This window comes from Crocuta crocuta, unplaced genomic scaffold, assembly GCF_008692635.1.
Source record: "Crocuta crocuta isolate KB4526 unplaced genomic scaffold, BGI_CrCroc_1.0 scaffold383, whole genome shotgun sequence".
Taxonomy (NCBI): Eukaryota; Metazoa; Chordata; class Mammalia; order Carnivora; family Hyaenidae; genus Crocuta; species Crocuta crocuta.
This window is the reverse complement of record NW_027531897.1, coordinates 4,453,171-4,480,482: the sequence shown is the minus strand read 5'-3', so window position 1 is coordinate 4,480,482 and position 27,312 is coordinate 4,453,171. Positions and strand designations below refer to the sequence as shown.

Below are 27,312 nucleotides of genomic sequence, written 5' to 3'. Positions count from 1 at the left end.
GGCGGACCGATTCCCTGCGTCTGCCAGTCCCGCCACGGATTCATTTGGGATCCTCAAACAGATGAGCCCGTAGAGACGGGGGATCAAGGCGGCCTATTAGAGCCAACTGCCTGCTTCGGGGACTGCCAGCCCTTCAGGCCTGGCGACGGGGGAGGGAGGGGAAAGACGACGGAGCGCCGCTGCTGCGGGAAGACACTGAAGCCAGAGCAACACTCATCCCCCCACCCCCACCTTACAGCGCAGGCTTTGAAAGCTGCTCCCCCATCTGAATGGAAACTCAGAACCGCCGGGCGGCGCGTTCCTTCTCGCCCAGCGTTGCGATCCATGCCGAGGGGCAGGTAGTGCGAGCCCGCGTCAGCGCCCAGCTCCCGGGACAGGGCCGGCAATGCTGCTGAGCAGAACTTGACCAAGCCCCTTCCTCGCGGCTAGTGGAAGCAATGCTGCACGGCGCAGCCGGCGCTTCCCAGGCTCTCCTTCAAGCTGAAGGTTACCCACCCGCGCAGCCAGCCCCAGCCCTGTGAGCGCCGCGCCTCGCTTCCCGGCTCCGGCTGCTTGGCGGCACGCAGGGCAACGACCGGGCCGCCCGCGCCGGGGCGCACTGCACCAGCGGCTTGGGCTTGGTGGATGTGTATGCATGAGTTCTGCACCGAATGGGCGCAAGAAGCGCCCCAGCCGGTCCACCCGCTCCTCGATCTTCCAGATCAGCAAGCCCCCGCTGCAGAGCGGGGAGTGGGAGCGCAGGGGCAGCAGCTCCGAGAGCGCCCACAAAACCCAACGAGCCCTGGACGACTGCAAGATGGTAGGTGAAAACTGCGCCTTTTTTTTTTGGAGAGGAGGTGGGGGAATCTTGTATGTTAAACGTTTGCTTGATTGCCTGCCACTCCCCCACCCTCAGCCCCTCCATGCCGATCACGTGCACATGCACTATTTTTAAATCTGCAGTCCCCAGATTCAGGGTAACACCCGGGTCGTAATGCCCCCACAGAGAAGTGCCACGGTATGGGTCAGCGGCTGTAAGTCATGCCTCTACCCCCTCAGAGAATGGTGGCTGCGAAAGACACGGTGAACTGGCTTGCTAACCAGGGAGGGAGGGAGAGGGGAAGGTGGGGGTGCTGCTTTGTGGGGAGACAGCAGCCAATAAACCCAAACACAGCACACGGGGCGCTGCAGAGGGGACGAAGGTTCCAGCGCTGAGGCTGTGGCCGGTCTTCCCTAAGGCTCCTGAGCCAGAGTGGTTCAGTGGCCTGGCGGGAGGTGAAAAATGTTTGCCTCTGACAACCTGCCTTTGGCCTTTCTCCCCCTCCAAGTACACATCCTTATCTTAGCTGTAGTAAAGGGGAGCTTTTAAGTAAAAGTTCCCAGCATCAAACTCTAGTGACCCAGCAGTGGCATACACTCTTGCTCTTCAGAAACTGACTCTGAACGGGTAGGGTGACTAGTCCCAAAATAGAGCTTCCACGACCTGACTTACCAATGAAAAACAAACGCTTGTCCTGGACAAAGAGAAACGTACTATCTTTGTACCTTGATCTTTAAACAATTTGGAGTCCCCTTAGCTGGAGACCTGTGGAGTTGGCTGAGGGGTCACCAAAAGCCCATGTTCGTTTACACTGAAATAGGAAACATTCTGATGATGTTTCATGCAAGAAATTCGATTCTCTTCCAGCTTGTCCAAGAGTTCAATACTCAAGTGGCCCTGTACCGAGAGATGGTCATTTCTATCGGGGATGTCTCTGTCAGCTGCCCCTCCCTCCGGGCGGAAATGCACAAGACAAGAACCAAAGGCTGTGAAATGGCCCGCCAGGCACACCAAAAACTTGCTGCCATCTCAGGGTAGGAGACTCTTTGGTAACTCATATACATTATTTGGTAACTCAGATACATGATGCATGGACACTGACGCTAATTTATGGTGGCCAAGACCTCCCAGGTGATCTTTGCAAATGTGGGGTTTTAACCAATCACTCTGAGATCTCTTCTGAGAGCTATAGGCAAGCTATATGCCAAATTACAGTCTGAGGGTTTGTGATCCTTGTATGGACATATATTGAAGATTCGGGTATTAGGTGATTTTTTTTGAAAAAATCAACTTTCAACATGCGGTTCATATTGGAACTTGGGGCTTAAGATATTTTTGCAGAATGTTTGGCTATCAAAACGAACTTAAGTCATCATGCCTCAAGATTATTTGTCATCTGCTCTTAAACATCTACTGCACAAAAGGCCCGTGCAGTAGAGAGAAAATCTTTTCTAAATCCTAGATTTACTAAACTATTTATACCAGGAGATAAATTCCTATGGTACCATTTAAAATAAAATCCTTAAAATAAAGTCTTAGATATAAATTACTCTCCTCACTGTAGTGTATGAAAGGGAACTTTTAACATAAGAAAATTATTTTAAAAAGTGGGGAAATTCACAAATCTACCTAAACCTAGGTCGTTTATATGCCCCTCCTCACTATCTTTATTTTTATCACACTTATGGATTCCCAAGCCTACTTTCGGTGCTAATATAGTGAGTGATAGCATCTCTTCTGAGACCCCATCTACTTCTTCATGATCTCTCAGTATCAAGAACAAAGTTAGTCATGGGTTTTGTCAACAGTTACTATATTCAAATAAGAACAAAGAGCCTGGAAACACAGGAATCTTTACACTAATACATTAAAGTGTTTGATTTCATCTGGATATAGCCTTTATCTTTTATCTGTGTAGGTCTTTATCCCCTTCAAAGTTCAAGTCAGACTAACCAGATAATGTTGCAGATTGATCATGTATAGAAATTATATCTAATTTACTTATTTGAAAGAATCATTCTTTGCCCTCCTTGTGTCAATAATATGTATAATGCCCATAATATGTATAGTGACTATTACTGCTATATACAGATTAAAGGCATATGTTACCTTTCTCAGTAATTACCTTACATTTAACAAGTGGCATTTTCTATCATGAAAAAAGATACACAATCTAATGTCCTTGAAGTTAGTAGAAATATTGAGAAGCCTTGTCCTTTTCTGTTTTAACTGTTATACTATGAGTAACAGGAAGTGAATCTGGGATTCCATAAAGGAAATGGAAGGGAATTCAGTGTTTAAGGAATCTGCGGGAGAAATGCAGGTGTGATAAATCCCAGAGAAGAAGGGAGGAACAGCAATCAGAAACACAGATGGGAATAGTGGCAGAATAAAAACTGTAAAGAAACCATGATACAGAAGGGCAAATGGGTTTAGAATAGGAAATTTTATGCTCGGACCTAAAGAGTAGCGTCCGTATAAACTTTGAGACCAAAGGCATCCAATGGGATTGTATTCAGGAACCCTTTAAGTTGAAATTCAAATGGATAACAAGTTCTAACCAGAGAAGATTGCCTAGAGAAGGAAACAAGGAGTTCAGTTTAGTCTGTTTTACTAAATGCAAGGCTCTTCCAAAGTTTCAGGAAAGAAGGAGTCGAAACTACTGCCTCCAAGTTGAGTTTTGAGGATTTGAGATGGATTTTACATACTCACAAGAGGATAGCCCTTTGCTACTTCCTTTTATCTGATCTGAGGGTTGATGTTATTGAGAGCAGTTTTTAAGACTTAGAGGGAAAACATGGTATTCTTAGAGCCTTGAAGAGGTAAGGCCAACTCTGTAGAATGTTCTAGGATACGATTTGAAACATTTTCCACCTTAAAATAATAAAAACAATTTAACCTTTTTTCTAAAATATGACAGTAATAAGACTGAAGGAAAGCGCTTTAGTTTCTCACCATGTAGCTTTCATTAATGGGAGATATGATTCCCCTTGGTGGAATTCTGTTCCTGAGACTGCTAGTTATGTGGGTTCTCATGTCAAGTTGATGTGAAAGCTGGTGAGGAGACTGTAGCATTCACTTTGAAATGTGAAGCAAGCCTAAGAAAAGCAAAGGTTCTTGGGAGCAATAAAGGCAAAGACTGGGTTTCTAGAGTGCCCATCATTTGCCAGGACAATCCAGTTAATTCACAGAATGATCCTCTGAGGGAGGGATTAATATCCTTATTTTGCAAATATGTCTCAGGAAGGTTAAGGGAATTTGCCCAAAGTCACACAACTAAAAGGTAGTATAACTATGTTTCAGCCATCCGCACGGTTCTGAAATCCATCATCTTTCCTCTACCTATGGCTGCCATTTAAAAATGTATTATGTAAGGTGGGCCTGGGTGGCTCAGTTAAGCATCTGACTTCAGCTCAGGTCATGATCTCACAGTTTTTGAGTTCGAGTCCCACATCGGGCTCTGAGCTGACAGCTTGGAGCCTGGAGCCTGCTTCAGATTCTGTGTCTCCTTCTCTTTCTGACCTACCCTTGCTCATGCTCTCTTCCTTTCACACTCTCACTCTCTCTCTCAAAATTGAAAAAAAACCCAAAACATTAAAAAGGTATTATGTAAAAATGAGTGAAATACTAAAACACGCTAACATATGGATCAACCAAAGATTATGTTAAACCAAAGACACCGGTCACAAAATGCCCTATATCCTAGGATTCCTTTTATATAAAACACTCAGAAAAAGCACATCTATAAGCATCAGAAAGCACATCAGTGGTTGCCTAGATCTGGGAGTGGCAACAGGGAATTACTGCAAATGAGCTTGAGGTAACTTTTTAGAATGATCGAAGGGTTCCAAAATTGAACATGGTGATGACTGTACAGCTATGGATTTACTAAAAGTCATTAAATTGCACACTTCAAATGACTGAAGTTTATACTGTGTAAACTAGAGCTCAATAAGTGTTTTTTAAAACAGGTATGATCTCCATCACCATGAATATCATTTGCCTTTCATTGGCCTTATTCTTTTCTACATTCCTAGCTTTTAGTTAAAGGGGCTTCAACTCGAGGGCTTGGGAAACAGAAACCTTGGCTCTCCATGCATGGGTCAAGGTGCCTGCCGGGCAGCAATCACCCAAGCACCAAAGCTGTGCTCTGAGTAGGAACACAGGTGCTGCAAAGGCAGGACTTGAAGGAGTAAGTGAATTCACTCATTTCTTTTTTTTTTTTTTTTACTGTTTATTTTTGAGAAAGAGAGGGAAGGAGAGTGAGCAGGGGAGGGGCAGAGAGAGCAGGAGACAAAGAATCTGAAGCAGGCTCCAGGCTCTGAGCTGTCAGCACAGATTCCCACATAGGGCTTAAACCCATGAACCATGAGATCATGAACTGAGCCGAAGTCAGATGCCTAGCTGAGCCACCCAAGTACCCATTAAAGAAAGTTTTTTAATGTCTGTTTATTTTTGAGAGAGACAAAGCACAAGCCAGGGAGGGGCAGAGAGAGGGAGAGACACAGAATCTGAAGCAGGCTCCAGGCTCTGAGCTGTCAGCACAGAGCCTGATACGGGGCTCAAACAAATGCACCATGAGATTACAAACTGAGCTGAAGTCCAGTGCTTAACCACTTAACCAACTGAACCACCCAGGTGCCCCGAATTCACTGACTCATTCTCCTGTTTACACCCTGGCTTTGGGGCCAGAGGAGGGAGACTGGGTTGGAGGTGGACAGGACAAAAAGACGATGAAGCAAGATAAATGAAGAAGTAGAGAAAAACCAGTGAGGGCTTACACCCCTTTCCTCCCTGACTGTGAAAACTCAAGAGTTTGTTTCTCACCAGCTGGCCTTGGGTAAGAAGGCCATCTTCACAGACACAGTCAAGACACTTTCTCAGACTGTGGCTAGGTCAGCAAAAGTGAGAACATAGCAGCTGAGGTCTTCTGGACAGAGCCAGCCACGTGAGTTCTCTGCCTGCCCTGAGTTACCAGGGTTACTGTCCCTTTTTTCCCTACGGTGCCGATTTTTTCCTCAGAAATAAAGTTAAGAGGGGCCTCAATGAGGACTTGCTAGAGTGGTCCCCAAACCTGTTTTAGCAGCAGAATCTTCCTTCAATCTAAAAGTGGTTAAGTCAGATTCCTAAGGCAGGTCAAAAGTGGCATTGCTGTGCCCTGCTTGGGGTGTGTGTGTGTGTGTGTGTGTGTGTGTGTGTACACGCTTGTGTGCATGGCTGGCACACACATCAAGGGTAGGCGGCTGTCGGGCCAGGTGTCCTTGGACTTCCTTCCAAAAATGACTTCTGAAACACCGCTGAAGAATCCCTAGGGCTTCATGGCACACAATGTACTGATTCAGCATAATTTCCTTGTTTTGTATTTAAAGAGATTTAGAGGATTTTAAGCAACTTTAGAGGCGAGCTGGTTGAGTATGCATGACAGGTTAGCATTTGGGCAGACCCGGGCAGAGTACCATCTTCTGTGACCTTGATGGCATTACTTCACTGTCTGAATCTCAATTTCCTCCTCCGTAAACCAGCTATGATGCTCACCATGTGGTAGTTGAGAGGATGTGGGGGGCCAAGTATGTGACTCCCCAGCCTATAGAGGACACTGTGTCAGTCCAAGGCTGCTCTTAGCTGTCTTGTCTACTGCTCCCCAGTCTCATGCCTGCTCCGTCAAATACACCGTGTCTTGAGAACGAAGAGAAAAGAGCACAGCACACAAGCTAGGAACAACCCACAGAAGCCGACATCCTCCGGGAGACCCTGGGAAATTATGCTGTGGCTGGTGGGCTGGGGGTTGGGATTCCTTTTCCGGCACTGTTTTTACGGTGCCTGTGTCTCACTCCATCTTCTTCACACCACTACCTTCTGTTAGTGGCTGCTGACGGAGTGAAAGTGAGGTTTAAGTAGGAAAATGTGCGAGGCAGCATCGTGTCATGGGAAAGAGCTTTGACTCTAAATCAGATTAGACTGGGATAAAATCCTGGCTTCACCACGTACTAGGAACGCGTGCATATGGATATGCAAATTGCTTCCCAGGGTGGCAAATGTCAGGCTGGCACACCGGTTTAAGTACAAACTTTGGAGCCTCAGTGCCTGTGTTCAAATCTCAGCCCTGCCTTTTACAGATAGTGTATTTTTTACAGATAGTGTATCTGTACCTTTACAGACAGTGTAACCACCTGATGAAGGTAGATAATTATCCTTCTCTGCCTCAGTTTCCTCATCAGCAAAATGGGTTTTATAACTAATGGGACTGAATCAGCACTCTAAGGACTGAGTAAGTGAACATACATCAAGCACTCAGAAGGCTGAGTACTGTGTAGTAATACTATTATTAAATTCAAATTAGTGTTAGTGTAATTATTGGTAAGACATTCAAAATTCAGGTTATCGTGATACACTCATCAAAAATAAGTTTGTCAAAAATGTTTCAAATAATTATTTTCGTTGAAATATATTTTGTTTCCCTTAGTTCCTTCTATCATGTTTGGGGGAATTTGTTAGCTTCCCGGAATGCTATCAAAAGGCTTCTTCTTTAAAACCTTAACGACAATATGGGTATGTGGAGGTTTAAAAGTACTTAAGTTTAGAAATATTTTCCTTGTATGGGGGCACCTGGGTGGCTCACTTGATTGAGCATCTGACTTCAGCTCAGGTTATGATGTCACAGTCGTGAGTTCGAGCCCCTCATTGAGCTCTGTGCTGGCAGCTGAGAGCCTAGAGCCTGTTTTGGATTCTGTGTCTCCTTCACTCTCTGTTCCTCCCCTGATCGTTCATTCTCTCTCTCTCTCTCTCTCTGTCAGAAATAAGCATTAAAACATTTTTAATATTTTCCTTGTATGAATCAAACTGTATTCTTCATTAATTCGGTGTGATATTTACAAACTCTTTTGGCCTAGCTCTGGTAAAGGCTGTGAGACACTGGACAAGTCTGTTAAATTCTCTGTACACCTCAATGGGAGGGCTGCATTGAATGACTTCTGAACTTTCTAGTTTCATCATTAGAGTGCTCTGCATTAATTCACATAGATTTTAGGTACAGAACTAAGCTATTAAAAAAAAGCATCATGAATGAAATTTCATGATTGAATTCTAGAGAGAATCTGAGATGTGAACATACTATGATCACAAGAAGAATCTTAATTTCCTAATGGCTTCTGGGAACAGTATAATCAATATCGTAGAGATTCGTGCCTACAGATTTCAGATTTTTTGCCTTCAGCAACTAGTTTCCTGACCAACTATGCCCCCTAATTTTCTCTCCTTTTTTCCTTACATCTCTCCTCATGTACTTTTTCCCCCGTTTTTTTAGTCTGTTTTAGTTTTGTTTGACTACTTTACTTTTCTGCTCCATTTTTCCCAGTCCCTCTTCAAGCTAGTTCTTGTCTGTTTTCCATTCCGTTTGCTAGGAAGCTGGGAGAGCGGGGAGAGACAGAATACAGATTCACAGCTCAGTCGGTAATGCTTCGCTCCCACACTGGGGCTGAGACAGCAGCCAGTACGTGGGGTGGGCGAGTATGGAAATGCATGGAGGCAGCCCTCACAGCTTTCTTAATCCACATGATGGAGGAGGTCTTATTAGCACAAGAGGCCTGGTTGGCAGACACGCCAAGCCACCCACTCTGCCCTGTATGTTCTCTTTCTATTACAGGTGTTTTTGCTTTCAAAATTTTAACCCTCACTGGTCAAATCATGCAAGGAGATTATATGTGCACCAAAAGTATATGCCATCCATCAAAGGGAAGGATGAGAGAACAATTCTGAATTAGTTTCTGCTAGGGCTGCAGTAACAAAATATCACAGGCTGGGTAGATTAAGCATCAGATTTGGAGGCTAGATATCCAAGATCAAGGTATAAAGAGGACTGGTTTCTTCTGGCAACTGGGAAGAAGAATCTGTTCCTCTCTCGTTTCTGGTGACTTGGCGGCAATCCTGGTTGTTCCTTGGCACGTGGAAGCGTCTGTCTTCATCTTCAATGTCCTTCTACCCGTGTGTGTCTATGTCCAAATTTTGTCTTTTTTATAGGGAAACCGGTCACACTAGATTAGGGGCCCACCCTACTCCAGTATGGCCTCATGCTAACATAACTAATTATATCTGCAATGATATATTTCCAAATACGATCTCATTCAGAAGTACCGAGATTTAGGATTTCAACATAAGAATTTGGGGCTGAGGAGACATAATTTAACCTGGCAAATTCCCTTGAACCATCTTTAGGAATTCTCTTCAAACTTGGGGATGTTGGGCCTAGTGGGAATGGAGGTAGAGTTTTGCCCAGCACACTCTCTCAACACTTCCACACAAAGACTTCCCAGTGCCCAGGGCTTTATCATCAGACTTTAGCTTATGTTAGGGGTGGGGTTTGTGACCATGGACAAGAATGCTTTCTGTACGAAACAGATGCAGTCACAGAGGTATTGAATCCCTCGTATGGTTAGCACTCGGCTCTAATTTAACTACTAGTGTGTAAACATGGAACACAAAGGTGGTACAAAAATCCAACTGCAGGAGAGAATACTTGGGTGGAGAGAGAAGAGGCACATGACAGTCCACAAGCAAGGTGTTCACCCTCTCTGGTCTTCATGGTTAGAACTGGCCAGGCACTGGTCCCTCCATGGTACTAACACTACTGCGTAAGGACCCGATGCCTACTCCGGAAACAAGTGACCTAGTAATGGCTCACATCAACTTGAAGAACCAGGCCATTATTAGTAACAAGATGACAGGTGATATGGAATCTAGACAAGAACTCTCCCTTTGCCTGTTGAAGTCAGCCTTTATGTGCTTTGACAAGACAGCAGCCTAATGACCTTCACCCGTTAGACCTTTCTTAACAAATGTGCCAATTAGAGAGAAAATGAAATCTAAAATGAACTTGAGGAAAATTTATTGTCACTTTATTATTTATATGGGCAAGCACAAGAGAGCAAGGCTGTGTTTCATGCACGCTTGCACCCGGGGGGGGCATGTCAGTGAGGATACGCCCGTTTTGTTCATTCACTGACTTCCCTTGGCTTTGTAAAATCTACTCTGACAAAGACTTTGCAAAGTAAGAAGTGATCAGTCAGATTAGCTAATGTTTTATGACTTCAGATCATTATTTTTTTTTCCTAACTGTAAACCCAGGAAGCGGTCTTTAAATAACAGAAGACTTTAAAGCACACCTAAGACTGATTTCCCAGGTATAGGTGTTCATTATCACAGAGGGCCAGCAGACAGTGTGTATTTTAGAAATGCTCCAAGTAATTATGTTTAAATAAAGTTGTTTGATAAAATATTGCCCTAATGTCTGTCTGCTTGGTGGATATTCAGTAGTTTAATAATGATTTTCCGTTAACATCACCCTTAAAAATCACTCTTGATATTTTTAGTCCTTGTAAGTTTAGTTACGACTCATCTAAAAAGCCATCTCCATAACGCACAGCTCGAGAGCAGTAACTATATTCATTTATTTCCTCTGCTCTACAAGACAGGACTTAAAAAAAAGAAAAAAGAAAAAAACTACATGAAAAACATTTAAGTGCTTATCTCTATACATATATGCACATATGTATATTGCTTGTCTATGTATATACACGTATTTATATATAAACAAATACTAAAATTTGTGAAGTCGACTCTTATTAGCATAAAGTGTCTGAGCCTTTAAAGTGAAGAGCTGATTTAGCAAATAAAGTTTCCCCAATCAGGTTAACAAAATTCAACTTAACATTCGCAGCTGTAAATCAACTTCTAGTCTTTCCCGATTTAAAGGAGTTTGAGCAAAAGAGTGAAATACATACTAACCCAGAGGTCAAACTCCTAGTGTATTCTTTTGTCACAAATTAAGTCAGTTAACATTAAGTCCCCGTCACCCTTATTCTGTTAGTTAGCGAACTCTGTGGTGTTTAATTTTTTTCAGTACCTACTGTCTCTCTTCCTTCTTCCGCATATCTGAGATGGCCCTCTTAGTTCACAGCTGGTACCCCCAGGCCATCAACCACTGCACGGACTCTCACCTCTTCTTTGCAATGTATTTACTGGTTCCAGGCTAATCCTCCTATAACTTTCCTTTCGTTTTGCCACTTCTTTGCTTTTATTTTTCAGTTTATTAATGTTGAAGTGAGATAGAGAACAAGTGAAGGAGGGGCAGCGAGAAACAGAGAACAGAATCCCAAACAGGCGCTGTCAGCAGAGAGCCTGATGCGGGGCTCGAACTCACAAACGATGAGATCATGACCTGAACTGAAGTCAAGAGTCGGATACTTAACTGACTGAGCCACCCAGGTACCCGACCACTTCTTTGCTTTAAAACTTCAAGCCAACTCCCATTTTCTAAAGCAGAAATGTTTCTTCTGGATTGCCAGTCTCAGAATCACCTGGCTTGCCCTCAGACCCAAAGAACCGAAATCTCTGGGGAGCAAAATGTGTTAATTCAAATTTTTAACAAACACCACCCCATCCCCCAGGAGATTCGTGAACATGCTAAATATGAGGCCTGTCAGCCTGAAGCAGTGATTCTCAACTTGGCCTGCACACTGGAATCACCTGGGAAGCTTTAAAAAAATTGCTGGTGCTTGAATTTCATCCCTAGAGTTTTTGATTTAAACTATCTGGGATGCAGCCTGGGCATTCGGATATTTTTTAAAGCTCCCCAAGTGAGCATCTGTATAGAAATGGCTTTCGTTTGGCTACATTTAACAAAAAATCCAAAGAAGTAGTCGTTTAAAGATACCAGGGTTTATTCTCACACAGAAAAGGAGCCCTAGAACGGGAATTTAGAATCGGTGTGGTAGCTCCATGGAGTCACTGTTCTGTTGCCCATTCTTAGCATATTGCTTCCGCCCTCAACCTGACACGATGATGCAAGATTATGACAGGAGCTCCAGCCATCAGCCCAGACTAGATGATGAATGGAGGAAAGGCTATGCTTCCCAGCTGGGTCAGCTCGTTTTAAGTAAACCAAAATAAAACTTCTAGAACTACATCGGGTAGTCACACCTAACTACAGAGGAGACCATGAAGTTATTCTTCTCCAACGGACACTTTAACTAGAAGGGAAAGGGAGAGAATGGATACTGGCCAACAACCAACCACCTCACTCACAGCACCCAACCTGTACTTCTGATTGGAATTCTTCTTTTACTATCTGACTACTTACTCAAATTGATGTGCTTCTTATTCCTTAAAGGTGTATAAAGGATGGTCCTTTCCTATTAGTCGACATCCGTGGGTTCTCGCTATAAAAGCCCACACATCAGCCATTAAAAGAAATCATTTAGCCTCCTAAATGCCTCCAGACTGCCTTATATGCAGTCTCATTATAGCGTACCATGCTCCTCACACAGAAATCCACAACAGACTGGAGAGTCCCAAAGGGATCAACAAGACTTTGCCACTTTTAAATGGACCCATGGAAAAGATCAGAAGTGCAGGAACCTCTTGGGAGAGCAAGAAGTTAGGCAAGGTATGTTTGAGTATAGTTTTCAGAAGACAGGAGTATGGTTTGAGTATAGCTTCCACAAGACAGGAAGAGATGAGACACAGTCTACAAGGAGTATAGGCAGTGGCACTCAAGAAATCAATTAGAGGGGTGTCTGGGTGGTTCAGCTGACTAAGCATCCAACTTCAGGTCAGGTCATGATCTCACGGTTCCTGAGTTCGAGCCCTACATCTGGCTTTGTGCTGATAGTGCAGAGCCTGCTTGAGATTCTCTCCTTCTCCCACTCTCTCTCAGCCCCTGCCCCACTCACTCTCTCACACTCTTTCCAAATAAATAATAAACTTATAAATAAATTTAAAAAGAAATCATTTAGAAAATATCTACCCGAGATTGAGTGAGGCTCTTACTGAAACAATGTTAATTAAACTTCCTTTAATAAACCAAAGAAAGTAGTTCATTGAGGAGTTAACATCTGATGAGCTATTAAGAATAAAAGGTAGAGAGGCAACATTTTCTGGATATACGGATAAGCTGTAAGATGACCTATGATCAAGATTATAATAAAGTCATTAGGAAAAATTGAACTTGAAGTTTACCTCGTATATATATATATGTTACATAGAGCACCTAGGTCATAAAATGCATTTAACCCATAGTTTGCTCAATTATAAACCTATGCAACATATTATAGCATATTCTTTGGGGAAATATATTCATTTGTAACTCTGGAAGTATGCTCTCTTCCTGGACAACTATTTATAGAGCATCCACCATATGCCACGTGCTTTTCTAGGTGCTGGAGATAGAGCAGTTCTGAACAAAATAAAGAAGCCTCCTGCATTCATGGCAAGGATGATCAAGAAATGCTGTGGCTCTGAACGTTTGTGTCTCTGCACAGTAGGCCTCAGTAGGGAGGGCCTTTAGGTGGAGCTTAAGTTAGAAGGTTAAAGCCTTCAGGAATGCAATCAATGCCCTTATAAAAGCGGCTCCAAAAACGTGTCTCTTCTACCATATGAGGACACAGCAATAAAGCACCAGCTAGGAACCAGGAAGAGAGCCCTCACCAAAAAAGAGCATCCTGGCACATTGGTCTTGTACTGCCGAACCTCCAAACTAACGAGCAATAAATTTCTGTTGTTGTAAACCATCCAGTTCATGGTGTTTTGTTATAGCAGCCTGAATGTACTGAGAAAAAAACCAAACAGGCAAAAAAGAGTACAATTCAGAGAGTGATCAATGCAGTAAAGAAAGTAGAATGATATAATGCAAGAATGTTGGATACAATGTGGGGAATTATTTTCAGATAGGGTTTTCAGAAAGGCCCCTCTGGAAGGTGACATTCTAACTCGGTATTTATTTATTAAGTCACGGCTTTCAGGGACTTAAACAGACAACAGTTTATTTTCTCTCATAATTAAAAACTCAGGGATAGGGGATAGGAAGCACTGGTTCATGATTCAAAGATATCAGGTATGAGATACGAGATTTCTGGAACACTTTGGCCTTTTCTTCAAGGTTCCAAGAAGGCTGCTCAGCTCTAGAAGGATCTCCCAACCATACGTTTCATGATCTCATTTGCATACATCTCCCACCATACTAACTATCCAGCAAGGACAAAAGTTTCCCCATCTATANGAACCAGGCTTCAGGCTCTGAGCTGTCAGCACAGAGCTGGAGCAAGGCTCAAACTCACGAACTCTGAGATCATGACCCGAGCTGAAATCAGACACTTAAATGACTGAGCCACCCAGGGGCCTGAAGAATACCAGATAATTTTTCAATTTTCATTTTGTAGTAAATTTAGGTTGATAAAGTTGAGACATTTAGTCAATTGGTGGGGTTGGGGTTTCAATACTGGTCTCTCAGGTAGCAGAGTCTTTCTTCTTAACGCTATGCCAGGCTCTTCCCCAGATGGCTCCCTTCCCTTTCACTTCCACCAAATATTATTTCCACTCAAAGCCTCTCTCCTCCCCTGGACATACTTCAGGACAAGGACCTCTTCAGCCAGCACACAGATGATTTGAAGGCTTTTAAGGTTTCCTCAGCTAGTTGGAAGAAGAAAACAAGCAAGAAAGTAAAAATAACACAATGATGGTCTTTCTGAAGCTGCCAACGGAATGTGAATGGATCTGAGCTCTGCATTCTGGAGGCCTCAGCACTTCTCTCTGAGCCCTGACTTTTTCAGACTTTCTTCATCCATGCTATGTCTACTCAGATTGCTCCTTAGACACCTTCTTTCCTGTCTGCCCACACAAGTCCTAAAAATGAGCGTGTAGAACCAGACTTTTTCCCAGGTCTGGGTAGGCTGAATTCTGGGTTTCAAGAATCAACCTGCTTCTTTCTAGCAGAGGACATTTGAGTAGGAGTGGGACACCCCATTACCACAGTGACGTTGGCCACAAAGCTCCACTGTCCATCAGTACAGAGTACAAGGGGTTAAAGAGAAATGGAAATGAGGAATGGTACCAAGTGTGCCAGGGCTCAAAGGAAAGCGAACTTCCCACTGTGGTGATGGGTACACGCAAGAAAGTAACACTGAAGCTGGATAAAAAGATGGGAAGGGGCACCGGGGTGGCTCAGTTGGCTAAGCGTCTGACTTCAGCTCAGGTCATGATCTTAAGGCTTTGTGAATTCGAGCCCCACATCAGAAACTGGGCTGACAGCTCAGAGCCTGGAGCCTGCTTTGGATTCTGTATCTCCCCCTGTCTCTCCCCCCACCCTCTAAAAAAACAAACATTAAAAAAAAAAAAAAGGAAGGGAAGGGAAGAACTCAAAATGAACAAGAATGGGAAGAGATTATCAGAACAATCTCAAAACACTCCTTCTTAAAAGGCCCAAAACCCTTATCAGTGAACTCACAAGAGCTCCTGTCTCCCTAGCAAAGGGACTTTAAAATCACCAGAGTTATTATCCACCTTGCTCCCCCTTGTCAGAATTCCAGTTTTTAGCCAGAATGATGGGTTGTTAGAGCTTCAGGCTCTGAGTCTTGGACTCTTATTCGCTTAGTGGGTCTAGTTTTGAAGCATTTCAATTTGACTTGGCATTTCTATTTCCATTCTTGCCGTCTATTCACTGAGCTGAGGAATTAAGTGATGCTGGGGGTTTCTTTCCTTTTGCAGATGTTCATGATCCACAAACGGATCATTTTTCATCTTTCACTATCATTCCTATCATTTGGTCACTATGGAAATTCTTATTTATCTTAGAATTAAAGAATAAACCACTCCTCCTCACCTGCACCAAAATATTCCTGATATATGTTTGATATGTAAATTTATTAGGCAGAAACAGAGTTCCTAAAATTGTTGCTGGTGCATAGTAAGAACTTCATGCTTATTGAATTATACATCTCAAACGTTTTGGGTTTTGTGTCCTTATTTTTGTTCAAATGGATTTTATTTTTTTCAGTTATTCAACTCCTGTCTGTCCTTACTCTAGTCCAAAAGCAGCAGGCAGGGTAAGAAATGAGTAATGGGAAAGTTAGTCAAGGGTAAATCTTAATTTTCAGACTGCTGTTCTTTATTAACTTTCATAAAAATTGATTCATTTTGATTTCACAATAATTCTTATCCAAAAATATTGGCTGGTGTACAAAGACCTTCCCTATGAGGACCACTACAGTATTTTTACCCCCAAAGGAGCTAGATAAGACAACTATAAAGGACCAGAATCTTTCTGTGAATGTGATTTGAGAATGTATAGTTTGAGTAAGTACAGCTGTCCCCTCCATGGAACACAGAAACACCCTACTGAGAGGTGCACGGAAGATATCTCCTAAATTGGGTGTGTTAGGGTTCTTCAGAGAAAGAGAACCAATAGGTTATATGGGTGTGTGTGTGTGTGTGTGTGTGTGTGTGTGTGTGTACACGCTATAAAGCAGAGAATTGGCCCATACAGTTTTGGATGCTGAGCAATCTCACAATTTCCTGTCTGCAAGCTGGAGACTCAATAAAGCAGGAATTGTAGTTCGGTCAGAGTCCAAAGGCCTGAGAACCAAGAGAGTGAATGGTTTAAGTCCAAGTCTAAGCGCAGGAAGAGACTGATGTCCCTGCTCAGTAGCCAGGGATAGAGAATTGAAGCTCCCTTAATGTTTTTATTCTATTCAGTCCCTCAGTGGATTGGGTGATGTCTACCCACATCAGGGAGGGCCATCTGCTTTACTCAGTATACCAATTCAAACACTAATCTCTTTCACAAAGACCCCCACAGACACAGAGAGAAATAATATTTAACCAAATATCTGGGCATCCTATGGCTCAAACAAGTTAAAACATAAAATTAACCACCATACTGGGCTAGTGTAGCTGTGGAGAGATCATCTGTGGACATTTGGGAAGCCTTCTGTATGTCCGGTGAGGAGAGAGACATGAGCAAGCCCCTACCAGTCAGCATATGGTCAGGAATCAGGACATCATTCACCCCTCACCAGGAGTAACTACGCAGGCAACAGTAGTTTCTGAAGAATTGCTGGATCTTCCCAACTGGGTGACTCCCATGAACATTTTTCCCCATAAGTCATGTTTTCTTACTATCTGATTCTTGAGCTCAAATGGCTGCATCTGTTTTAGTACTGTACCATCACTGAATAATGAGGAAACTGCTCAGATTATTTTAGGCCACACCATGCACCATAATGCAAAATCACTCGGCAAATGTTCTCTCCATAAAACAAGCCTTATCAACTGTTTTTATATTCATAGATTCAATCTTTTGTTTTCTGAGGATGAAATATGTTTCAAGTTACCGAGTCTGTTCAGACTCAGAGTGCCTTTAAATTATTCTCTAAATTTCAGCATTAGGTTATTGTTACCAGCACCACTGTAGCTCTGACATGACAATGTGAAGGGAGTTCAGGTATCTATTTAGGTGTAATCTTTGCAAAAGAAATGTCATCATAGTTCATTCTGGGACAGTCTTGCTTCACGCTTTAGCATTATCAGGGCACTCTCCAACTTCAGGCAAGGAAACTCTATGGGCCATGAGGGGGAAAGATGTAGGAAACAGCCATGAGGTAGCTGGAAAGACAGTGAGGTAAGACGAATGAATCTGTTCTCTGGGAACTATGCCGATTCAAGAGTTGGTATTGCCAAGAGATAAAGGAATGAAGTGAAGAGAAAATAAAGGCAGCTGTGCGGTCACAGGGTTAGTGGTCAGAGGACATTAAAGCTTTCCAAACTTAAGTCCGCCACAGGCCCAGAAGGCAGGGTGAAAAAGTGACGCGGGCCTGGGGTGGTGGTGAAGGAGAGAGCATGTGCCTGCGTGGCTGAAGCAGGCTTCACTGACTGTGCGTTCACATGTGGAAGAATGGGCCAAATGTGCCCTATTTGTGACTTGTTTGTTTCTTAAGAAGATCCAAGAATTCATGTTTATGTGTCAAATGTTGTAATTTTAAAATAGTGCCCAATAGAAAGATTCTGCTGACTCTAAGTGGCCCTCAGCCATTAGTGTCTATCTCTGTTACTTATCACCTGCTTCCTGCTCAGAACATTTACAGGCTGTTGGCTGTGAATGAACAGTACAAGAAATACAAAGATGTCTTACCATTTGGGGTTAGCTTTAGTAACTGTGACCTGTATTACCTTCTTAATTTCTTTGTTGCTTTCAGAATGGTACGTTGTTGATGTTAAAATTTGTTAGTACCTGTCACCTCATCAGTAAAAAAAAAATTTAGCCAAAAATAGAAAAATATTTTAGCCTTGAATCATTAGGTAATTAAGGCCCCCGAACACTTAATTAGCATTAGGAACATGTTAAACATTTCTAGAGTTGAACCTAAGGAGAGAAAATAGAGTATTTGTACATTTGCCCTCAAGTCAAATTGCTTGAAAGACCCTTTCTCCTTTGAGAAGACAATTATTTAAATTATCATACAGCTGACACATTACTTTCTCATATCAAACAGGAGCCATTGATCTTATTATGATCAAGATCAAGACAAATAGCCTGTCAGATATGTAAGAGTCTCAGGGCCATATAAATGCTGAACAGAAGGCTTTTTTTTTTTTAAACTAAATGAAATCCTAAGGGGGCGGGGGAGGCAAGGATCAACCTGATTTCTTGTTATTTATAGGATTTGAAACTGGATAGTATTTCACTGAAAGAAGACACAATATACCAAGTACTGACAAATGTCCATTTGCCTGAGAGTCATGACCGTTTCTAAATAGCTGCTTCTGAATTCCCAGCAGAAAGTGTTCATTCCATGACTTGTTTTTTTTCTACTTCCAATTGTGGGAACGACATCAAACCTTTACTTTCAATACTCAATGTGTCCCCATTCTAAGATTCAAGACTTAATGTAGCCCATGGGATTACCCATTCTTCTCTTGCCTGTCCCCCTGCTTACCCACCCTCCTTCCCTCAATCACCCACGGATCTTCCTCAGCCCACAATGGGGTTACGTGGTAATAAACCCATCATAAATTGAAAATATTCTAGGTGGGAAATGTGTTAAAACACCTAATCTAGTGAACTTCATAGTTTAGCCTGGCCTATCTTAAAGGTGCACAGAACACTTTGTTCTTAGCCTACAGTAGGGCAAAATCATCTAGTGTGAAACTTGTTTTACAATAAAATGATGAAGAGCCCATGTTATTTACTGAATACTGTACTGACAGTGAGAAACAGAGTGGTTGCCAGTGTATGGGCTGTTTACTCCCAGCTCGCCTGGCTGATTGGGAGCGTCGGCTCGCTGTTGGTGTGAGCATCACCAGAGAGGATCATTCTACACATTGATTGTCTGGGGAAAGGTCAAAATTCAAAACTCAAAGTACAGTTTCTACTGAATGTGTCTTGCTCTCTTGCCATCACGAAGCTGAAAACTCCTAAGTCAGATCATCATGGGTCAGGGACCACCAGTATACAGGTGAACTAAGGTCAAGGTGGAGGGATGGGGGGTGGGGGGCTAGAAAGGCATAGGTGGCACCCTCAGAGGGACAGAAGCTGGGAGAAGAAACTTAAGCATTTGGAGAGAAGCCAGGTCAGATGACTGACCTTTAGGTTCACAAAAATTCTAAGATCCTGGGATTCCATAATAACTTAATTTTCTTCTTGGTTAGTTCTAGATATAGACACAGCATCTGTATCTATGATTCAACATCAACGTTTCAAACATCAGTGTTATACTGCTGATACCATTGTACTTTCTGGGAGCACAGTGTCAGTAAGGTCGCCGATTTCTGAGCTTTCAAAGTGCTTTAAAAAATGTTATTATTGGTTATTATACTATTATTCCCCAAAGAGATAGCACACATGAGCCTACTCATCAGTCTGTCATCACAGGCACCATGCTCTTTTATCCCTGCTCCGTCTGCCCCCAAAGCCCCTGAGCACTGTGAGGAATCCAGATGAGGGGCTATGTGGAGGTGTTTGGAGAGCTCCCAGTCCACAGAGGGGCAGAGAGGTGCTGGGTTCCACACTGAGGTGGGAAAACGGCCTCCTCTTCAACTCTGTGCCATACCTGATCATCTGGGACTTCAAGAAACTCTGTTCCTCAACTCTGATAGATCTATTAATGTTTCTGTTTCTACTCCATCTCAGCACAGAGGTCGCAATTTAGCCTCGAACCCAGGTGGTAAGCAGACATTATTCAACCCACCGCAGACTTATTCCTCCCTCTTGTGTCTATTTCCTACTCCAATCTACTTCTTCTCCTCCAAGGATACAACAGATGCCCCAGAGCATATCCACAGATGCAAATACTGGTGATGGAGGTAGCGATGGGGGCACGAAAGGGATAAGGAAAGGTGTTCTCGGTGTGGGTCTCGTTTGATAGTCTAAAAAGGTCAAGAAAATAACTCAAACAGCTACTGAGGCTCATATTCCTTCCTAGGTGGTTTTCTAAAGACCCTTCCCATCCCCTGCCATTGCAGGGTTCTTTGGGCCCACAACTTTAGAGCTGAAGTGGGTGCTATATACAATCCCTTGACTGCTTTCAGCCTTTAAGGCCCCTGAAAGGTGTACGTACTCTTTATCGAGTAAGTACAACCCACTGTCACTATGGATTTCTAGTGCTTTGCAGGATGCAAAGTGCATCTACAAATACAATGTCCATAAACCCTTTCTACCTTTTGGAGCTGCGGATCATTCTATTCTACATACAAGCAAACTGAAGAGCTCTGAGAGGTGAAGTGACATGCCTCCCACCACACAGCATAGCAATGACAGACTTGGAATAGGAAACCAGGTCTAGGGACTCCCAGCTCCTAGCCCTGTCCACTGCCCCATAGGTACCACCCTCCCATCATCTCATCATTTGTCTTGAAAGATCCAGGAGCTGAGATCACATGGATTCCTCTATCTCGTGTAAGAGGACACGCATTCCCTTTATTTGTGTTCCCTCATTTACCTTCAGTGGGTGTTCTGACATATTAGGCAGAGCTGGAAAACCCAGGTTGTTGGAGGGACAGCACGGAGTCCTCAGGAGCAAATCCACCCCAAGAAAGAAGGCATCTTACAGGTATAATTACTCACAGTAGTGTTCTGGGGATCACAGGGCCCCTAAACCCTTCCCAGCCCAGGCCCTGGGATGGAATCTGTAGTTTTGCACTGAAAGCTGAATCGCTCAATGCTAGAGCTTTGCAGTCCAATTAGCTTTGCTCCCAGATGCTTCTTCAAATATATGAAAGACACAGCAGGCAGTCTTTCTAACTTGCAGTCTCTGCCCTGGAGGGGTGGTGGGTAAGCTCCAGTTTGCTCAGCCTCCGGGTACAATCAACTCCCAGCTCCACTGTAGCCAGGAAGGGGCCATGGCAATGATGGACAGTTCTAGTCTCTTGGCACCTCTGTGGGACGGTTGCGGCCTGAGGCTGCAGCGGATCAGGCTAGCTCACTGTGGCAGTGAGCAACTAAAGGCATTGTTTAGACACCTAATGATCTTTTACAGAAATCACCCCAGGGCTCTTGGAGACGCCTGGGAGAGGCTGGCTGCCACCTAGATAAGGAGGGGCTAGAAGCTATGAAGATGTGCGGGCAAATGGGCAAACGCTAATAGGCTTTGTAGCTGTGGGTGCAGGTGGTAGTTGCCCTTCCTCTGTACCAGCTCTACAGCAAACATTCAAAGCCTCTCTAAAACCTGAATCGTTAAAGGAATACACACTCCTCTTTCCACTTGCAAGACCAAAGACTCCTGAAAATTAAGAAGCCACCCGAGTAATATTCTCGGGTGCTGGTAGCTCAATAAAGAGTAATTATAGGATGTTTTGAGTTCTGCCTTTAATTTGCACAAGGGCCGAGAGGATCCCAGGACACCTGTCGGTATGCTCTTGATTCCAGAATCACCATGGCCTAAGCAGTGATCCTAACCCTGCTGTATATTCTAGTACCCGGAGGAGTTTTTCAAGATGCTACCCAGGGGCTCCACCCCAGATCAATGACATCAGAACATCTGGGGGTGAGGCCTGGCCGTGGTGTTTGTAAAAAAAAAAAAAAAAACTCTACAAGTATTTTGCAAACCTACAGCAGGGTCTGAGAACCACTGAGAGGCTGAGAGGAAGGAGGACTAGACTGATTAGCAGAAGACCCTATTTAGAGTTACCACCATGCTTTCAACTGGGTTGCTTTGATCAATCCCCTTGATCACTACAGGCTGTAGTTATCATGTCTACATTTCCTTGAAGCTGCACAAATGTGTGTGTACATTACAGCATGGCTTGTGACAGTAAAAATGAGGGAATGATCCAAGAATCCAATAGAGGATTGATTAAATAATAGACCCAGGTGCTAAAATACTGTGCAAACCTTTAAAACGACATGCAGTGAAAAAAGCGTATTATAAAACAGTTTTACATAATGACCCCATTTTTTAAACAAAATGAAAATTATATAAGTAGATCTAATTGAAAGGATACACACCAAAATCTTTACAAGTGTTTCTTTCTAGATAAATGACTTCCATCTTTTTTTACATATCTGTATTTTCTAAATATTTTGTATTAGATGTTTAGGGGCAAGATCGACACACCCATGTCAAGCCTTGAATATCAGTCTTGAATACAAGCAGGAAAATATAAAAAATAATTGATTTATATAGGTAGAGTTCTAGTTCTTGTGCTTATTAGGTGGGAAGATGCAAAAACCTGATGCTTTGCTTGTCTTGTAAGTTATTTATAAAAAGGTACTAGCCTTGGGACACCTGGGTGGCTCAGTTCAGTGTCTGAATCTTGGTTTCTGCTCAGGTCATGATCCCAGGGTCGTGGGAGAAAGCCCCATGTCAGGCTCTGCGAAGAGTGTGGGGGCCTGCTTAAGATTCTCTCCCTCTGTCTGTCCTTTCCCCTGCTCATGCTGGTGCTCTCTCTAAAATTACAAAAAAAGAAAGGTATTAGCCTTAAACTTGTTCATCTTCCTTATTTGGAACTAAAGATCCAGAGGGAAAAAACGAGAGAAAACATCTCTCCTACAGTATTTGTTCTGGGCCCTGCCGGGGCTGCCCCCATTTCCTTGGAGGGAATAATTAGAGAGGAAGCAGGAGTGAAAAAGTCAGGAAGCTGGAGAGCCAGGAGAGAAGGCTTTTGATCTGTTTTTCTCTTCTAGAACATTCTGTCATATTTTTTGCCTCGTGTGTTGGTGGTTATGAAGATAAAATGAAATCAAAGGACTGAGCACACCTTTAGACACACAACTGTTCAACATTCCCATTCATTCACACATGTTTCTGTAAAGGGAATTACTTGGCTACTTATCACACGTGTGACCTCAGAGCGTCCCCATATCCTTCATCTCTGTTTCTATCCCTAGAAAAGTAAGGAAAATAATAGCACCAACCTCCCTGGGTTGCTCTGAGAATGAACTCATGGGATATAGGTAAAGCACTTAGCAAAACATAAAGCACTTAGCAAAACATTGAATACACAATAAGCATTCAATACATGCCAGCTATTATTATTACAACTTAGTCCAGCATTCCTTAATCAAAACCACCTTGGAGTATTGGTAAGCTTTTCACTGTAATCCAGAGAAAGAATTGTACAAGTTGTATAGTTCTAACAGTTTGGGATGAGAATGATAAAAATAGTTGGGAAGATTCTGTTTTGATTAGAAAAATGTACTTTTTTTTTTCATCATTTCAGTACTAAAAAAAGATTATTTCAAGTGCTCAAGAATAACCCCTCTGTGGTTTAACACCAAGAATAGAATATTTCATTTCAGAAAGAATGCCTAAGAGAAATGATGAGCCACTGATAAAGGTTATTACACTACAAAATGACTTTGAGTGTAAGGCAAGTATTTTTGTGTTATAAAAGTTCAAAACAGCACGGTGTTTGCATATAATATAATGAACACCTAATGACTTGTTGTCAGGCTCAAGGTTCAAGAGGACCAGGACTTAGTAGAGGGATGGCGAGACAGAAACTTGGACATTGATGGTTTCAATTCACAAGCTTTACTGGGAAAAATGGAGTATGAGAGCAACGTAGAACAGCAGTTCCCAAACTTGTGATACCCTTGTAGTAGGCTGGGGAGCTTCAGAAAACATGAGTGCCAGGGGCTTGTCCTCAGACCTTCTGATTTACCTGATGTGGGGCATGACCTGGGCTCCACAATTCATTAAGCATCTTCAGGTGATTCTGATGTGTGACTAGGTTTGGGAACCACTGCCCCAGGCAAAGGATCTGTCTGAGCAAATGGCCCCCAGGTGTCTCCCTTCTTCTGCCCTCAGGGGGAAGATGCCAGGGCATGGAATGGCAAGCAGCCCCCACTTGGGGCCCTCTTTGCTTTCCCGGTTTTTCCCTGCCTTGTGCTCGAAGAGTTACATCAACTGCCCAGAAATAATTTGGGATACATCATCCAAGTCCAATGATCACATTTCAGACTATAATTCACGCTGTGCCAGCAAGACGCCACCTCCCTTTCTCTACATCTCTGTCTCAGCTTTGAGACTCATTAGCTGTGTCACACACCCAGAAAACTTTCATTTACTTCCCCAGAAGTGCTTCCATGGGCAGGATTTTAATTCTGAATTAAATGGTATCAATAAAATGAGAAAACATGTTTCAATCACTGATTTTAGGTAGGCCCCAAAGTTTAGATGGCAGGCTTGAAGGATCTGGCAAATGCCTGCTGGTCTGAGCTCTTCTCTACATGGGGATGTCTGTCTGTAGAGGAACGAGCTAAGTTGTGTCAAATATAAACTTAGCTTTTGACCTGGGAAACAAGGAAGTCATCTACTCATGATTTAAAGTACTTTTTGAACTAAAATTTGAAGGCCCAAGGTATCTCCAAAAAAGAAACTAGGAAATACGTAACAGATGTGAATTATGTACAAAATCAAATTATATAGAAAAAAAATTTTTGTTGGCCTGGAATGATGAAAATAGCTTTAAGTTTTAAAAGTCCTTTCATGATAAAAATAATCTCTTCTTGTCCTTAGAATATACCTGGATGGTATTTTTATTCTTTTTATGGAGACTCATACAGATCAAGTGTCTTGCACAAGGTCACATAATCAATAAATAGGGCCAGTACTCAAACTCATGACCTCTTAATTCAAAGGCCACTAGACTTTCCACAATAGACTACAAGAATGCAAGTATGACTCAAATTTATTAGATAATTTCTAACTTTTTGCTTTCCCCTTAAATTTTTTTAACTGTCAGGAAGAGGCTCAGCTCGGTCACTGATCAGTAATTGCAGAGATTTATCAATTAGGATTTTTTGCAAGGAAGAACAGCTTCCTCCAAATACCTTGAGGAGGAGGATTTATTGGGAGGTTATGGAGTTTGGGGCGGGGAAATCACACAATCAAAAGGGGAGCATGAGGGAGGGCTTGGAAAGTGGGCACAAACCAAGGAGATTGTACAGATTACGTAACAGAAACCGGCTGGCCAAGATGTTGCTCTAGCCAATGCCAATGATTGACGCTGTTGCCCCAGATAAAGTCCTAACCATCCCTTCCTCTTTGGTCACACACCACAGCCTCAAAGCCTTGGTCAGAATGCCCAGTTTGTTGGGTGCAGTATCCTGGCTACAGGTGCAGAGAGAGGGGCTCTCTTCCTTTCAGCTTCCATAGTGGGAAGCAGGACAACGGGACCCCTCAACACCACGGGTAATAGAGAATCTCCCAGCAGAAAGAAGGGTAAGATGTTGGGACGGCTGAAGAAATTATCTCCTGTAGGGCCACACTGATTTAAAAGTTGATTTTTCTATTTTCCTGCAGCATTAGAAAAATGTTAAGGGACGTTTCTAAGGAAAATTAGAAGCTACTATAAAAAGAGTATCACTCTTTTCATTGTAAGAAAAAATCTGTGGTTAATAACTCAAAGTTACTGGTGACATTAGTCAACTTGCACACTGAAAAAACAAAACTCTGTCCCTGGGGAGTGTGTTAGGAGGTCTGTGGGGTTTCACTCTCATTAGCTTTCTAACAACCCAGCTCCGGTCCATGAAAAGAAAATAGCCCCATGCAACAGATCCCATCTACTGTGAGCCTGAGTCAGCGAACACACCACTTGTTCATTCATTCATTCGGCCTACATTTATCACGTACTGCTCTGCATGCTGGACTCTGAGGTTTTCAGTACCTGGCAGTAGGAATACAAAGATAAACAGTCACAGATCCTGGAAAAACATCTTGCTTGTGCATCGCTGGGGTGGGCCTGTCTTTGTAGGTATGAATTCAAATTTGTGTAAGCTGCGATGCAAGAATTAGAGATAATCTAATTTCTCAAACACATAGGGGATTTAGGTAATCTGCTACTGGAGTAGCAGAGAGACTAAAATGTTTAGACCTTATTAAAATGTATCATCTTGGAAATTCACCTCCTGCTGTATGCTGTAGCTTCCCACCTGCCAGATTTTCCCCTTTTGGCTATGTGCATACATACTCCACTAAAAAATAAAAATTCCTTATTGCTAAGTGCTATTTTTAGAGAGAATCTTAGATCTTGAAAGATTTCGTTGCATAAATCTGTTCAGCATGCTGTCTTTCAGAAAATTAAAAAGGAGGGGGGTGCCTGGGTGGCTCAGCTGGTTAAGCGTCCGACTTCAGCTCAGGTCATGATCTCACAGTTCGTGGGTTCGAGCCCCGCATCGGGCGCTGTACTGACAGCTAGCTCAGAGCCTGGAGCCTGCTTCAGATTCTGTGTCTCCCTCTCTCTGACCCTCCCCTGCTCATGCTGTTTCTCTCTCTCTCTCTCTCTCTCTCAAAATAAATAAAAATATTTAAAAAAAAAATAAAGGAGGGAGCTCCCCAAAGACAGGTTTATGCTTATAGGGAGGCTAATTTAAGTGATAAAAACAGAGCCGGATACCTAGATGGGAAGAGCTGAACAAGGACTTCATGTTACCATTGTCGAACTCTTTTTCAAAACAAGGGAAACACCTCCAGAACTTGTTGGAAAATCCTTTCTTTCCTGAAGCTGTACCTGGGTTGTATCAGCTCAGTGTCTGTTTCCATAAACCCAAACAGAAAGAGCTCCCTAGAACAATGAGGCTTAATCTGCAAAACACAGAGAGGCAGAATGGGCTTTATAAAAGAGCATTTAGTCTTAGGAGAAACTGTGTAAATACCTTTTCAAGTGTCAAAATAATAACCTTTTATTTCTGGAAACTGACTGTTAGAACATCTATGTTTGCTTTTCTAGGTATTTAGAAGGCCATTTCCATTTAAAAACATTAAGGAAAGATGATGACCATCCAGTCTCCCACTTCACAGAGAAAGTAAGGGCATCAGCTGCTCAAATACCTCTAGAAATAATAAAACAAAGTTTCTCTAAATTCCTCAGTCCGTGAAGGACTACTTTTACCTTTAGTGGCCCGCCTCATTCTTCAGGGAGTCTAGAGCTCTGCTCGCTCCTCGCAATCCCTGACGAAGCCATTTTTCTCTGGTGCACTTGGGAAGCAGGGGGCTTGTCCTATATTCGCTGCTGAGTCAGCCCACCCTCAGGCCTGGATCACTGCTGTTACCAGATTACCCCCATTTGGTATTGCTCTTTCCTCTTTCCTCACAACTTCATCCCATACACATACGGATGGGAATGTGGATTACCACTCCTGTGCCATCATTTCCCAAGGCAACGCTAATATGGAGCTGCTGTTACAAATTAATCTCTCCCCGTGCCCAAGTATCCCCCGGGTGCCGTCCCTGAGAATTTTCCAGGTT

The 27,312-nt window shown here is 43.0% G+C and overlaps 1 protein-coding gene across 1 annotated transcript in view; it reads left to right on the top strand.

The window, feature by feature from the left end:
- Positions 1-634: 634 nt before the first annotated feature.
- Positions 635-27,312, top strand: part of RGS7BP (regulator of G protein signaling 7 binding protein) — a 100,725-nt gene continuing 74,047 nt past the window's right edge. The window contains exons 1-2 of the mRNA XM_077773580.1: positions 635-799; positions 1,667-1,833. Of these exons, the coding sequence (XP_077629706.1) occupies positions 635-799; positions 1,667-1,833 (332 nt within the window). The remainder of the gene's footprint in view (positions 800-1,666; positions 1,834-27,312) is intronic.